The following is a 15,805-nucleotide window of genomic DNA, read 5'->3' on the forward strand; positions in this document are numbered from 1 at the left end:
GAGAGAAGAATTGACCTGACTCACGGACAGAGCCCAGGCTGGGGGCCCAGGCAGTTTCTGCAGCCTCCTCACCCAGATGGAGACCTTAAGAACCACTGTAGTTGGAGGAAGGAGCACTGAATTCTGAGTCCTGGGCGAGCAGTTGCGCTCTCTCAGCCATCTATTCGTCATCTCATCTGTGAAACGTTTGTGTTGGGCTTAATGATCCCTAAGGTCTCCTTTAGTTCTGCAGTTCTACTTCTCCCTTCTCAAACTGTCCGGACAAACGAGCAGGGCCTTCTTCTGCAGCATTGTCTTTTTGCCTGCCAAGGGCATTTTGGCTGCTGATTTGTATTCTGAGTATGTGTGTATCTCATTTTGTAACATGAAGAAAGGGAAACATTCTCCGACAAAGTTATTCTTAGATGTGGAAACCAAATTCTCCTGCAGACTCTTGGAGCTTTTTGATTTTCCTCAGAGAGGGAACCTCAACACTTTGTAAGATGGTTGTCCTTGCGGCATAGAGGGGTAGTGCAGGCTTCCCCTGGGGATAAGAACTCCACAGAGCACATTCTTGGGGAGCATAAGGGAAAGATGCCAGCATCGTTGGCTTGTTAACTTTAAAGAATTTTAAAGTCATGGTGTTTTAAACCATATGGTTTTAGAATCTTAGAATCCTGGAGTCTGTGTTCCAGTTTGGATCGCACCATGGAAGTCATAGCTTAACCTCTCTACTGTAGTCTTGCAGACCAGTCTCTGCTTGCACATCCCCAGGACAGGAAGCTTACTATTTCTCTACACAGTGAGAGAGAGAAAAGAGTAATAGCTCACTTTTATGAAGTGCTTTTAATGTGTCAGGAGCTATTCTCAGGTCTTTGCAATTATTAATGTGTTGTTATCAGAGTAACCCTATGAAGTAGGTACTGTTGTTATCCCCATTTTACAGATGATGAGACTGCTGTAGTCTGTAGCTACTAAATAGCAGGGCTGGGGTTCGGACCCAGGCGGTCATTCTGGCTCCAGACTACTCATAACAATTACACTGTGCTGTGTAACTTTCAGAGCAAGCTTCTTAGGATTCAGGGGGTGTCCTGCCCTTCTGCATAGAAAAGAGATGCTCTCCACTCTAGCAGGACTCCTCATACCTTATTTTATTCCTCAAATCAGGAGTCAGCAAGCTTTCCCTAGAGAGGGCCAAATAATAAGTTCTGTAGGTTTCTCGGGCCATATGGTGTCTGTCATAACTACCATTGTAGCAAGAAAGCAGCCGTAGTTGATAAGTAAATGAATGGGCATGGCCATGTTACAGTAAAACTTTATTTCCCAAAATAAGCTGCGATAACAAAAAAAAATTAGAGTTTGTATGTTTTATTTATTTGTTTGTTTACTTTTAGTAATCTGTACACCCAGTGTGAGGCTCAAACCCACGACCCTGAGATCAAGAGTCACAGACTCTTCCAGCTGCACCAGCCAGGCCCCCTGTAGTTTGTGTGCTTTAAATGTTAATAGCATGAATAAAAGATTTGGTAATAAATAAATTTGGAAATAGTCTCCTGCATATCCCTGTCTTGGAGATTCATAGTTCATCCTGTCATTTAAAACTTCTCAGGGTCATGGAATAAAAAACAAACTATTCATCTCTATTCTACATTGCTGCTACTCTTCTTTTTGTTTGTTTTTTTAAATGATTACAATCCTTCAGAATTATATAGTCCATTGTACAGGTTTGGGACATGCCCATTTTGAGAGCCCCCTTTGTTTTACAGATAGATTGTGCCCCCAAGGTGAAGGAGCCCTCAGATGGCTCCTTTTAGATGTCATAAACCTAGACTTCCTGTCTTCCCCCACAGTAGCTGCTTCACCTGCTCTAACCTGTTATCTGTATCCTGTTAGCACCACAGTCTAGAAACTTGGAGGAATCTGCTCCATACTTCTCTCTCAGCTGGCTCGTACCTCCGCGTCTAGTTTCTAGTTCTTCACGATGCTGCCTTCTCATGCATGTATTCTTTCCACTCCATCCTCATCGCTACTTATTTCCCAAGCATATTTGACCATAAAACCAGTTTCCCATGGAACAAACTGGTTCTGAAAGGGGGAAGAGTAAATGGCATGATTCCAGGGAAGAGGGCAGGACAACTTTTGTGACGATCAAGTAGCAGCTCCCCCGTCCTACTGAGTACCTCCACGGGCAGGGGGATGCCAGGTCAGTGCCGGGGACTGAGAAAGATTCGTGACCTTATGGCAGCTTGCTTTTACTTAGGGTTAAGGTAAAGAGACTCAGGATCTTTAGAAAAAGGGGATTTTAGTTCAGGAAGAGATCTTCATTCTTAGCATTCTCTTTTAACAGAATAGGAAACTAAGGCCCAGAGACTTGGCAATAGTCACCGCAGATTGGAAGAAAGCCTGAACTGAAGCCTAGATCTGTTCTCTTCCAATAAAGCACCCCTCTCCGCTCTGCCCCCCAGCCCCTTATTGCAGAATCAGCACCATGTCGCTGACAAAGTCCTTGGTGAGCATCCCGTAGGTAAAAGAGCTGAGTTGAGGCCTGGAGAAGCTCAGTCAGAATGAGCCGGAATGAGAAGCACAGGGAAGAAGCTCCAGCAACACCCCATTGGAAAGCAGAAGCCAAGGTTTCCTGGCACTGGCACTTCAACTCAGACAGAAGTTGTTTCTGAAAACACTTGCCCTTTCTGAGACCTTTGTATAGAGTAAGAGAGTTGGGGGTCACTTGATAATCACCTGGTTTCCATAGAATCATTTCATTTTGTGTTCTAGAAGTACATAGTCTTGTTCCTGAGTGATTTATGTTTCAGGTTTTTCCTGCAGACATAGGATCTGATTCTATTTTCCAGAAGATTCAAAGGCAGCACACTTTGATTGGATGGCTGATTGTGAACTCCCTGGGGCCGGGTTCCAGGTTGATGTGAATTTTTGTGACCCCTGACTTCAGGCCTTCAGGCCACAGTGGTCCTTCCCTGAGCCCCAGGAGTGGAAGAAAGTCTGGCTCTGTAGAGCAGTTTTTTAGCATCAAAGGAGATGAGGATCTCTGAATGTTTTCTATGGGCTTTTGGCCTTAAAATTTGTCAGGAGAACATGGTAGAAGTCCAAAAAGAGAGATACAAGGAGAAAAAGGGGGGAAAACAGAAGAGAACCAGCAGCGGAAGATGCCCTGGGCCGCTGAGGGAGGAGACAGAAAGCAGGAAGACGGAGCGCCGTAGAGAGCGAGCAGGCACACGCGCCCGTCTCCGGGTACACAGAATCCCAGACTGTCCGAGCTGCAGGGTCCCTTAAGAGATCATCGGGTTCCGGCCTCTTATTTTATAGATCATACCCCAGAGAACCAGAGATAAAAGATGCCAGAATTACTTATGCAGCCCTGTGCACCAGGACTGAGGGAGCTGCCTCTGGGCCAGGGCTCTCTGGGTGGAGCCCTGTTCTCTGTTCTCATCTGTGTTTCCAGCCTGCAATCAGCCCCTCCTTGTCTGGGGAGTCGTGACTGGGACCTGCTGCCTTCCAACAGTGCTGTTCTGTCAACTAATTGGAAGTCTCTCTCATTGCCTTGGTACAGGATATACTGCGGGGACACCATACAAGGTCCCACCGACCCAGAGTAATACTGCTCCGCCCCCCTACTCCCCATCACCCAACCCCTATCAGACGGCCATGTATCCAATCAGAAGTGCCTACCCCCAGCAGAATCTGTATGCCCAGGTAGGTGCACGTGGAAGCCTGGGCCCACCTCTGCTGCAGGCAAAGGAGCCACCGCCCTAGGTGGGGTGGGGTTGGGTGAGAAAGAGAGGGAAGGCAAGTTTTGGCTCTGACCAGTTGTCACTGTTGTATCATGGAAACAATAGCCCTGTAGTCCACACACACCCTCACCCCATCTCAGCTCCTGGAGGGGTGATGCATGAAGTCATTTAGATTAACAGAGCCTAGAATGTCAAGAGTAGCAAGAGTCCCTGGAGATCATCTAGCTCAATTCCTTTTTATACAGGTGGGGACGCTGAGACCCAGAGAGGAGAGTGACTTGTCCAAGGTCACACAGGGAGCTATTGGTTGAGTCAGGATGAGACCCAGTGTATCTGGGCTTCTCCCTAACCCCCACATCTGCCCTTCCTTGGTAAAGTCCGTGAGCTAACCAGGGAGGAGGTAGGGGCTCAGGCTCTGTTACCAGTTCACTGTGTGATCTTGGGTAAGTTATTCTCTCTCTCTGTGCTGTAGCACCCCCACCTGGGCTCCTTCAGCTAGAGAACGTGTGCACTCTGAGGGGATGGCTGTGACGGACTAGACGAGGCTCCAGCATGCACATGGCACATTTTTCTGGGGTGACAATTCTATGTGAGGTTTACTTAAGTAGTGAGGAGAACACACTGTAGATTAGAATGTGAAACTTTTAAAAGATAAAACAATAGGCTTGAGGTGGATTTTTCTTGTTTGTGGTAAGCTGCTTTGCACTATGTTCTCAGACCTCTGGGATTATAAACCCATATTCTGAGGCTCCTGTCAGTAGTTAGTAGAGGCGTTTGAGAAGTTCTGGATTAAGATGATCCAGGGGCCTGTGTCTGTGCCCCACAAAGGTCAGCAGGCCTGTGGGCTGTGGCAACAGGAAGCAACCATGTGATCTAGGCAGTGGGAAGTCACCTTAGACCTCTGTCTCCATCCTTACCTCTTTGCCTAAGAGAAATAGTAAGAGACATCTGAGGAAATGCTCTGCATTTGTGACAGTTTCCAATAGGCGAAATGGCAGTACTCACACTAATGTGACCGTCCCACTAGTAATGCTTCATGTGCGTGCACACAGTGGTCTGGATGCACCAGCCGCATTCATATCTTTTCCTTCACTGACCCTGGTCCCTGCCTTTACGTTTTAGGCGGCTTGCAGAAGCACACTGCCATAAGATACAAACATTTTAAAATGTTAAAATCAGGGCTGTTACCCCATTAGATCATCATAGCAGCCCCAGGAGCAAGGCAGGATAGGGTTGGAGCCTTATTTTTCATGCCAGAAGCTGAACCCGATACTGAACTGTCCACAGTCATGTAGTCGGACAGACGCAGAGTCCCCGCTGGGGCCCAGACCTTGAGTCCCTGGGCCCATGCTCCTCTGAGCCCATCCCACAGGCTCTGGGAGGAACAGGCTCCCCTCCCTTCTCCTCTCTCCGTATCCTACCCTGCGTCTCCAAGAGCCTGTCTGACCTCAGCCTTTTTTCGCCCAGGGAGCCTACTACACACAGCCGGTGTACGCTGCCCAGCCCCACGTCATCCACCACACCACGGTTGTCCAGCCCAACAGCATTCCCTCTGCCATCTACCCGGCGCCTGTTGCTGCCCCCAGGACCAATGGTGTGGCCATGGGCATGGTGGCCGGCACCACCATGGCAATGTCAGCAGGTGAGGGCAGGATCTGTGTCAGTGTCCATCCCCCTTCTCCAGAAACTCATGACAGGCTGGAGAATACCGTCGTGGAATCGAGCGTAGCATAGCATGAGAAATTCTGTGCCGGGGGGTTCTGGGAACCCTGTCCACAGGGATGAGGAAGATTTCACCGAGAAGGACATCTTGAGTTAGGTCTTAAAGGGGGAACAAAAGCTAACCAGAGGGATGAAAGAGGGAAGAGCAGTCCGGGTGGAAAGAACATGAGCATGGCACGTTCACGGAATGGAAATGGTCCAAGGCCCTTAGAAAATAGGGGCATGGAGTTGGAAGGGCGGCTGGAGGAGTCAGCAAGGCTAAAGTGGAGAGGCCCAAATACCTTTAGGTAACGGGGAACTGGCAAAGGGGTATAAGCAGAGGAGAGATGGGTTTGGTTTAAACATTCTCTGGCTGCAGGGCGGAGGCGTGGTTAGACGGGAGAGGCTGGAAGCAGGTAGATCAGTGGGGAGGCTGTAGTTTAGAGGAAGGACGATGGTACTAGGACTCCGGATCTAGAAAGGAGGGCGTGAGGCAATGTTATTTAGCAGGCAGGAGCTCAAGACCCTGTCCAGTAATTACTTGTAAGGCATGGAGGACCCCTTCTCCATTTCTGGCTTATTCTAAAAATCACACCAGAGCCCTGTCCATCTGGAATCTTGAGGATTGGAGTGGAGACACCACAGGAATAGCAGGGAAGGGAAGTCTCTGGATGCGCTGACATTCAAAAGAAGAGCATGAGATGGCAAGAGGGCTACAAATAACCTTTAGAAGACCCAGCTTTTACAGAATCATTTGAGGGAAGAGAGTACAAGGGGTCTAGTGGGTGGGGGGCGAGAGTTGGGATTTTATTCTGCCCCTAATGTAAGGGGTTGTTGAGGCCTCATTCCCCAGATCAGGTCAGTAAGCTCTCAGTGATCTGCTTGGTGTCAGCCTTGTTGTTCTGGTCCTGGGGACCAGTTACTGATAGATCAGAGCCCTGCCTTTAGGAACAGCCGGGCTAGGGTAAGTACAACCATACAGACCAACAGTGTCCACTTGGTAGAGTAGGAGGAGCATACAAAGAGGAGTAAAAGTGAGTGCCTCTGTCCTGGAGCATCAGCAAAACTTTCCCTACGGAGATGAAGCCTGGCAAGGTGGGAGGGGCAGGCAGTTCGTGAGCAGGTGGGGAGGTGGGGGGCCCAGATTGAGGAGCAGCTGTGTGAAAGGCCATGGCTTCATCCTCCTCATCCCAGTGCCCTGGGACGGCCTCATTGGATTTACTCTTCTCTCTGGATGCTCAGGTACCCTGCTGACCGCACCCCAGCACACCGCGATCGGGGCACACCCTGTCTCCATGCCAACATACAGGGCCCAAGGGACCCCCGCGTACAGCTATGTGCCCCCGCACTGGTAAAGCCTGCAGCCCATCCAAGTGAGTGGGGCCCGGGCTGGGAGAGGTAGGAGGATGGCCGGATACCAGGACTGCCCCTAGCAAAGCCCCTGGCCTGGTCTGCAGCACAGGTGTCAGCAGGGGCCAGTGTCCGTCACCAGCTGCTTTCCTGCTCCAAGTTCAGTAATAGCACTCTTAAGGACAGCTGTGACTTTACATATATTCTAGGTACTTTACATGTGTTCTCTCATAATCCTTATTATGGTAGCCCTGTGAAATGAGGATTATTAGCTCTATTTTACAGATAAATACAAAGTTCAACATCACTTAACCAGTAGGACTCCAGTCCTCTAGTACTGAATTCTGTGCTCTTCACCTACAGCCTTCAGCCTTCCTTTAGCTCTGGGCCTCATTCTTCAAATGAATTCTTACCTTAATCAGATGAAGACTTTGGGCCACTGCCCCCCGCACCCCTGCAGCTCCCAAGGCAGAGTCAGTGAACCGCAGGGCTCCAGGGATGTCACTGTTGAATTCTCTGCCTTCCCTTCTGATCTCCCCTGCCCTCCACCTCCTCCAGGAGCTCTTGGCACTGGACGGGAGGCAGGCAGCTCCACCAGGAAGGCCCAGAGGGCCCCTTGTAGGGCTCCCACGGGGAGGGGAGAGGAGGGGATCTGGTGGCTTCCTGAAGTGGCCTCAGGAATATCATTGTCACTAATGGCTCTCCCCTTCCTTCCTCAGATCTGGAGTCACACATTGTATGCAACTACTCAAGTCTTACACAGGTGCTGGAGCAGTCCCCTAGCAGCACCACCTCTATTTGCAAGAAGAGACAACAGAAGTGCAAGGGTCACTTTATGCATCTTTAACGGTTTTGGTTTTTATTTTTGGTTTTTGTAAAAGCTGCTTTTTCTAATCTCCTGCCTCTCCCCACTGTCCCCTTCTTAGCCGCTATCCTTCCAGCTCTGTCCCCTCCTTCTGACCAGGCACATCCTCTCTGCTCTTCTTCTCTCCTTCCCCAAGCATCTGGTCCCCGGGGACCCCAGTCTAGTGGCAGGCAGAGAGGGGGGTTTATTGCAATGGTTCAGCTGAAGATGTGATTTCCTTTGAAGAGCATAACACATGTGGCCCTCGGGTCCAGGGTAGAAACTCAGAGCTGTCGAGCAAGTTACATCTCTGGGGGATTATTTCTTTATTTTTCCTAAGCAAGATTGGTTGGGGACATGACCATGTCCTGACACAAAGGAAAGTCTTCTGAGAACCATCGCAACAGACCAAGAACAGAATCACCTGATTAGGTGGGAGTGTTCATAGCAGCTTAATACTCCAGGTGAGAACCTGGGAAAACCAGATTCTTTCCTTGGGAGAACTTGAGGGAGGGTGGGGAGGAGGGAGGGCACTGTGGGAAGAAAGAGGGGAGAGGGGCTTGCCTGCTGGCTTTGGTTTGTAAGGTCTCTGGCCAAATTGTCTGGGCCTGGATCCTCTGATTTGCACAGTGTTGTTAACTGACCTGGCACTTCCTCAAAAGGTAATTTTGACCTCAGACCTGCCAAGCAGCTGCAGGGTGATGGTATTCCAGCCTCCCAAAGCCTTGGAAGGCCAGGTGCCCTATGTAATCCGAACCTTGGCCCCTGAGCCCAGTGGACCCACTCTGATAAGATGCTTCCTCCTGATTCGAGTGGGAACCTATGACATTTCTCTCCCTTCCCTCTGCCCTTCCCGGTGCCAGGGCTCACCAGTCTGTCCATGGGGCTCTTGGTTACCTTGTGCCATTCACGGCCGAAGTGAAGGAACCACATTCTAGGTGGGTGCTGGCAGCTCTGAAGGTCAGGATAGTGAAGGAAAAGCAATAGCAATAAACATTTCATAGACTCATGGAACTGAAGGGACCTTAGCAATCATCTCATCCATTCCCCTGTTTGATTGATGAGGAAGCTGAGGCCCAGAGAAGACAAAAGGACTTCCCTAGATCTAGCAGTAAATTAGCATTAAATGCAGCCTTCCTACCTAGGGGCATGTTATCCACAAAAATTTACCTAGGGATGGAGTAGCTTGGTTTTGTAAAAATTAAGTCAGCAGCACCCACACCTGGTGAACTCTGGAACAGTCTCTGGGCTTTGGTTTCTGCTCTTTTCCTCCATGGATTCCAAAGGAGGGGGTTGAAGCAGAGGTCACATGGGGGCAGATGGCAGGAACAGAAATTGCAAATGAGGAAATAGCATTTGGAAATTCTGTGAAGACATCTGGAACTTTCATTTTATACCGGACTCCAGCCCTAGAAGGAGCAAGTGGGCTGGCTAAGAAGGAGAATCTATGCTTTTAGGACAGTAGCCCCTCATCCTGAGACGAGAGGACAGGAATGAGGCCCAGGGGACAGGGGCCCTCCTGGGAGAAGAGGACCCCCCGAGTCAGGAATCGTGGCTGGCCTCAGCCAGGAGCCCACTGTCCCAGTGCTGTCCCCTGCACCCAGCTTCTGGCTGGGCCAGCAGCCCCTCTAGGGGTAGAGGGGTGCAGGAACATTTTACTGTACAAAATGGGATCATCGACAACATTTGGGACTTTTAAATAACCTTTTTGATTTTAAATTCACATATACTTGGATACACCCCTACCCCTACCTCCCATGTCTCCCTTAAAGGAGGAAAAAATCAGGAAACTTGAGCCAGAGGACCTCAGAGGCTGTCTGGCCATTCCCAGGAGGGCAGAGCCCATCAGCATCCAACTGAGAGCCAGGAGTTGGGGGACCCACCTTCTTGGCCTTCCGGGGAACTGCAGGACCAGTAAGGAGAACCCTAACTATTCTAAATGGTCTGTTCTAGGGTGCTGATGGGGTTTCTTTTTAAAACAACAGTTTTCCAGTGTTAATCCATTTTTTGCAAATACCTCCTCCTACTCTCTGGTTTTGTAAGGGTGGGTGAAGGTTGTTCTAGATTATGTCATATGTGTTTGGAAAATGCCAAAATAATACTAATGATAATAGGAAACCTCTGCATTTGTCAGGTGCTCCATAGATTCAGAGCGCTTCCCAGCCTTTAATTTACTAGCCCTGAGAGAGAGAGGCGGGGTCAGAGTTCTTGCACCCATCGAACAAGTGAGGAAACTGGTTCTAGAAGGAAAGGGAACTTGCCAATGTGAGCGGAATGCTAGTATCTTAATAGGCTTCTCTGAACCTTGCTGCCTCTAGGGGCTGGGTAGAACCACAGAGAGGGAGAGAGGAGACCTAGGAATGACCTTGTTACTTTTGTTCTTTCTATACCAGTAAGTAAAAACTAACATCTAGTACATCACAGTTCACAAAGCAGTTTCACATCCATTCATCTGGCTTAACCCTGTGAAATAAGAGTATTCCTCCCATTTGATCCATGGGGACACGGTGACTTGGGACGGCAAAGGGACTTACTCATCAGCGGCAAAGTCGCCTGAATCCCAGTTTGTCCACTTTCCCTCCAGTGTGACTCCACACACAGGCTTGTGGACTGAAGCGTCTATACTCTGCACCCCTCTTTGCCCTAGAATGTAATTCCAGATCAGAGGCCCCGAGGCAAAAACAAGGTGCAGAAGGGCTATGGTCTGGAAGAGCCCAAGTCCAGCACCCCTTTTTCGGTGTATGTGCTGGAGCCCCAGTTCTTCTGGCCTCCCCCTCTTGCTTTGACAGAGATCCACAAGCCTAGCCAAGCTTGGGGAGTCATCGCAAAGGGAACAAGTCCAGGAGAGCAGGGGTAGTAGTGTGCCTTGGGCAGAAGGAACATTCCCAGTAGGATCATAGGTGTCTCCTGGGCAGCATCCAAAGATACTGGATGACCCAGTGGTAAAGCTGGACAGAAGGTCAGCCAGAAGGGCCTGGTCACTGTAGGAAGGCCAGCAAGCCAGAGAGGACGAGGGTTGTGCCCACAGGACATAGTGAGCTACAAAGCTGGCACCAGCATGCAAACACCTCTCCACTCCACTGCCTCCCCGCCCCCCCCACCCCAGTACCACAAGCTTGGTGGCCAGGGTTAGGGGCACAGGTGGTTCCAGGCAATAGTCAGCCCTCTTCGCTTCCCCAGTTTCTCCTTGACTCCCTCTCCTCAGTAGCCTAGGGCCCAGGAATCTGGTTCTGGAGTGCCCCCAAGTGGTCAGAACATAACTTTTTTGCCACTTTTTGAAAAAACTCAATCTTTTCCTGAGACAGGACAATTTGCTACAGCTCTTCTCTCTTGGCAGTAACCCTAAAGTGTATATCCCCTTAGCTAAATATTGAACAAGGCCACATACACCTATCCACAGTTTTTTTAATGTACAAAGTACTTTGACATTGATTGCCAAATCCTCACTTTATAGATGGAAAAAACTAAGTCTCAAAAGGCTTAGGCGACTTGGGGCACCTGGCTGGCTTGGTCAGTAAAGCATGTGACTCTTAATCTCGGGGTCATGAGTTCAAGCGCTATGTTGGGCCTACAGCTTATTTAAAAAAAAAAAAAAAAAAAAAGCTTAAGAGACTTGACAAAAGTCATACAATTAAGAGAAAGAGCCCAGATGTGAACTCTTCAAATCCTCTGCTCTTTCAGTTGGCATCTATCACCTGCTGGGTCTCCAGTGGCAGGCATGAAGAATGGGTGAGCTATCTGTCTGCCCCAAACAGAGGAAGACTCCCAAGAGACCTGGGGAGCTCAGTCCTCCCAGCTGAGATTTTTGTAACAGGTGGGCCCTGAGGACCCTGGCAGCATCAGGAGGATGAGAATTGGCAACAAAAGACCTAACTTGAACAAAACACTTTGGGGTCATGATGCCTAGGACTGAAGCCAAATTCAAGGGCAGCCCCAGGTATCTGTTCATTGAAAGACCCGTGGCCCTGGAAAGCCTGCCCACTGTCTGCACCCAGTGAGTTGGCACTCCCAGGGGACCTGGTATGGCCCTGAATGGCCAAAAGCACATCTGACTTCAATGCCTGGGCTTGCTTTTCCCATGGATGAGAACCAGGACCAAAGAGTTCTTGCTGTATCCCAGCTCTTACCCCTGGCCACCCAAATTGTTCCAAGTTTGAGGTTTACCATCCCAGAGAGCTAGGGGGGCTCCTCTGGAGGGTTTGCTTTGTTCTGAGTGGCATTCAGAAATGAATCACATAGAGTATAAAAATAGGGCAGGCCCCTTGGTTGCCAAGCCTGGAGCCCTGCATATCAGAATCCTTGTCTCTGTTCCATGGCCAGAGAAGGAAGGCCTGGAGGGCATGGGTCTTGGTCTTTGTGTGGTCGTAGTTATATAGCACTTTGGCTGGATTAATCACTTAGATGTCACTGTGGCATTCCTCCGTTGCAGTTGAGTGAAGATACATGGAAGCTCTGCTTGTCCATCCTGTATTCTACATCACTACAGTATGCGGCCCCATCTGCTTGCCGAGCTTCAGAGAGGGGCAGATCAGGCAGCGGAGCGGGCTCCCAGCAGGTGCATAGCCCCAGGGGCAGCCAGGCCCCACCCAATAGCAGGATCACAGCAGAGGAAACCCAGCCAGGCTAACCATCAGATTCCATACCTGAGCCTCCGAGATCAGGCTCCCATGGGTACGTCAGGTTGACTACAGTCCTTTACCTGTGTTCCCCTCACCTAGAAAACTTGTTTCTGAAGTTACGTATTACATGGTTCCAGGGCCCAGCCTTCAAAATTCCTGCCTGGCAGGCCAGCTTCAACATTCCATAGCCAACCTTGCCTGAGCCAGACTTGGGCCCCATTCCCTCAGTTTCTCCAGTGGTGGTTTTCTATCTTGCATGCTGTTGAGTCCAGCCCAGTGGCCAAGTGAGGAACACGGGGGTTGGGACTGGCCGCCACAAAGCCAGAAAGGGAAACTAGAGCTCTTGTTTCCCGTGGCTGCATCCATAGTCCCTGGGCATTCATGTTGCGGTGGTGGGGCCCTGTACCCATCCCAGCTCCTGGTAAAGTGGGTACTCTCTTTCCTGAAGAGAACAGATATTAACAGCTTTGCAGATAAGCACCAGCCCATAGGAGTCAGATGGGTGAAATCCTCTTTGGGCCGGATCCCAGCAAGACCAGCAGCTCGAGGCTCTAGCCTTCCTCCTCATGCCTGTGAGTCAGGGAAAGAGTGGGAATGCCCACAGACCAATTCTCGGGTCAGCCAGATCATGTGGATCTGTGAGGGGACTCCAGCTCCTCCCTACCCAAGGGGAGGTAAGGCCAGGCCTCTAGCAACCTGGAAGTTGTCTATAATGACCTTTAAAGGCCCAAGGGTCTGTCCTCATCTCCTGACTAAAAGGCATTGCATCCCTATTTCATATCACATGACAGAGAAACCTGTTCTTGTGGCATGTAACATCCCTGTAAGAGCATTGTATATGATTTTGTATTTTTTAATTAATTTTAATCTACAGGTTGGAATCTAATTTTTAAATTTTATTGGAACTCACATTTTAAAGAAAAACATTTAAAATAATAATAATAATAAACCTTTGACCGGTGTCTTCCAAGTAGTTTGATCAAAGAACTTATAAGTGTTTTCAAAACAGCCTGGAGTGTAAAGATTGGAAAGTCCCATGGCCTCGCCTTGTGTGTATGAAGTGTAAATCTGGTTTTGTTTTGTTGTTTTGGATTCTTTTGGGTTTTTGTTTCATTTTATTTTGAAGATCAGATAGTGATCACTCTGAAAGATTGAAGCCAAGAATTTGTAACTATGATATTTACTGTAAGCTGTAGAACATTCAATAACTATTAAAAAAAAAAAAAAAGTTTCCAAAAACTTTTTGGAAAAGTCCGGGGTGACCAGACTGGTGGTTCTTGGGGCAGGGAGACACAGACCACTGCTTAGGCCAGTGAATTCCCTGGGTTTCTTCCCAAGCTCATTCTGAACTTGTTTTCACCAGTCAGGTAACACCTATGGTGCATCTCCCCGCAGGCGTAGCAGGCCTTCCCTGGGATTCAGCTGAGGGGCCTGGGAAGTGGCCCTCAGCACCTGGATTAAGGTGGGTGATACGTGAGCCCTCAGGGGCCACGAATGATGAGGGCTGCCGTCTGCCGAGGGCCTACCATGGGGCCAGCACTGTGCTTTATGTTGGGTTAACTCTCCTAATCCTCACAGCCCAATGGGAGGTGAGCCGGTCGAGAGGGTGCAGCCGGAGAGTAAGTAACTTGGCCAAGGGACTGTCACAGAATGACAGTCAAGGGAAGTCAGGTGGTCTCCATCCCAAGAGTCACATGCTGTCAGTTTCTATCCTGAATCTCTTCCTCCTCTCCCCTCTGGGCAAAGCAACTGCCCTAGTCCAAGCCCATGCTTTTCCTGGTCATTGTGGCCACCATGCTCTCCCAGCCTTTAAGTGTTCAACCTCCTCAACTGGAGAGAAAATGGAGGCCCCACTGACCTGGCCCACACTAGAGCTATAATTACAATTCAGGACTCCTAAACTCTCCTTTTCTGCCACCCCGTGCCCTGTGCCTTTGCAGCATGCCCCCCCAGTTTCCCCTCCTGTCCTCACCTGACAGGGAACTCATTCTCCCTCCCTTGCACAGTGGAAAGCTCTATCAGATGTTGGAGTGGAGGGCACCTCTGGCCAGACTTGGTCAGGCTGTGTCAATAGCAGTTTCTCCAGGGCAGGAAAGGGATTTTCCCCAGGGACTCAACCCCAGGTCACAGTGGTAGGACTGAGGGCCAGGAGCAGGCAGAGAGGTGGAGATCTGGGCCCCCATCCTCACTCGTCTGGTCCCTGGGGCGACAGGTGGAGTAAGGAGAGGTCAAACTCAGAACTCCCCTCAGCCCAGTGCCCCAGCTTGTCCTCCAGCTCCCAGGACTGCCAAGATTCAGAGGGGGCAAGCCTGGGAGGGGACAGGCCAGGAAAACTTCCAGATGAGTGTGGGGGCCCTGAAGGCTGCCAAGAGCATTGGATGTACCTCTACCTGATCCCTCAGCAACTCATCCCATCCTTTTGGGAGCTGGCCCCAAGGGACAGGTGAAGAAATTTAGGCCAGAGTCCTAGTTTTACCTTCCAGCAAACAGACCAAGAGGGGTGGGGTTGGTGGTGCTGGAGGGGAGCTGTGCTTATTACCCCAGGGGCCAGCACCATGGTGGGGGTATCTCTTACCTGGCCTGGGAAGCCCAGACCCAGCCTTAGTCTCCACACCAAGATGGCATTTGGAGTCCACAGTCCAGCCTTTCTCTGGGAAAGGAGGCCCTAGAATGGGAGGGACCACCTCCCACCCTATCCACCCAGGGTACTGGCTCTTGCTGTCTCATCATCTTGGTGTGTCATCCAAGTCCTGGGTGAAGTGGGGTTGGTTGGCTGAGGGGACAGCCAAGTTTGAGAAACCAAACCCCAAGATGCAGCCAACAGTTGACAAAGAGGGACACCAAGCGGACCCTGGCAGTGCAAGGGAACATTTCCTTAAAAGTGCTAATGATGCCCACTAGTCCCCTACAACAGACCCCTGTTCTAGACTTTGGCAACCTTTCGTGCTCCAGAAAATTCCTCCTGATGTGCAGCCTGCCTCCTTTCCTCCTCTTCCCTAGAGCAGGTAAAGCTTTGCCGCCTAGGCCCTAAGACGTGCCCTCCCTTTCCTGTACATCTCAGAAGCCTGAGAGAGAGAGAGAGAGAGAAGACTGTGTCCTGGACAGCCAAGAGGCAGGGACAGAGCAAATCTCAAGGCACAGCTGCCCAGCTTCTCTCGGCTGGAGTTTTCTGTGCTGCTGCTGCGCCAGACCCCTGCCCATGGCTTCCATACAGGAGGAAGGCCTCCGCCCACGGACAAGATGGTCCTCTCACCCTGGCGTCCTGCCATGACCCCAGCCTTGGGGGAGCCTTGGGGAGCCCTGGCCGGGTTGGGCGGGAGTTGGGTGGCGGGGGCGGCAGCAGCTGTGGCCTCAGGGGACAGCAGCACCTCGGGCTGCTTCTGGCTACAGCGGGAGCAGCAAGGACAAGAGAGTGAGCTGGGCCTCTTGTAGGCCCAGCCTGACAGCCGCCCTCCCCTGGCTGCAGCAGGCCCAGAGCTCCCCCAGGCTTCCACACCTCCCCAGGCTCGCGCAAGCATCAGTAGCTGGTTCTTCAGCCTCTCTTTGGGACTCTCCCATTAACA

General features: G+C 50.4%; 1 protein-coding gene across 14 annotated transcripts in view; it reads left to right on the plus strand.

The window, feature by feature from the left end:
• The window catches only part of FAM168A (family with sequence similarity 168 member A), a 187,376-nt gene extending 173,895 nt beyond the window's left edge, over positions 1-13,481 (plus strand). For 13 of the 14 annotated variants that reach the window (XM_027578797.2, XM_027578798.2, XM_027578796.2 and 10 more), the window contains 4 exons: positions 3,548-3,690; positions 5,196-5,370; positions 6,672-6,802; positions 7,499-13,481. In XM_027578797.2, the coding sequence (XP_027434598.1) occupies positions 3,548-3,690; positions 5,196-5,370; positions 6,672-6,784 (431 nt within the window). In that variant the 3' untranslated portion in view covers positions 6,785-6,802; positions 7,499-13,481. The remainder of the gene's footprint in view (positions 1-3,547; positions 3,691-5,195; positions 5,371-6,671; positions 6,803-7,498) is intronic. The other variant, XR_003517355.2, reaches the window with a different exon arrangement.
• The last annotated feature ends 2,324 nt before the right edge of the window (positions 13,482-15,805 follow it).

The sequence above is a fragment of the Zalophus californianus genome, chromosome 11, assembly GCF_009762305.2.
Source record: "Zalophus californianus isolate mZalCal1 chromosome 11, mZalCal1.pri.v2, whole genome shotgun sequence".
Classification (NCBI taxonomy): domain Eukaryota; kingdom Metazoa; phylum Chordata; class Mammalia; order Carnivora; family Otariidae; genus Zalophus; species Zalophus californianus.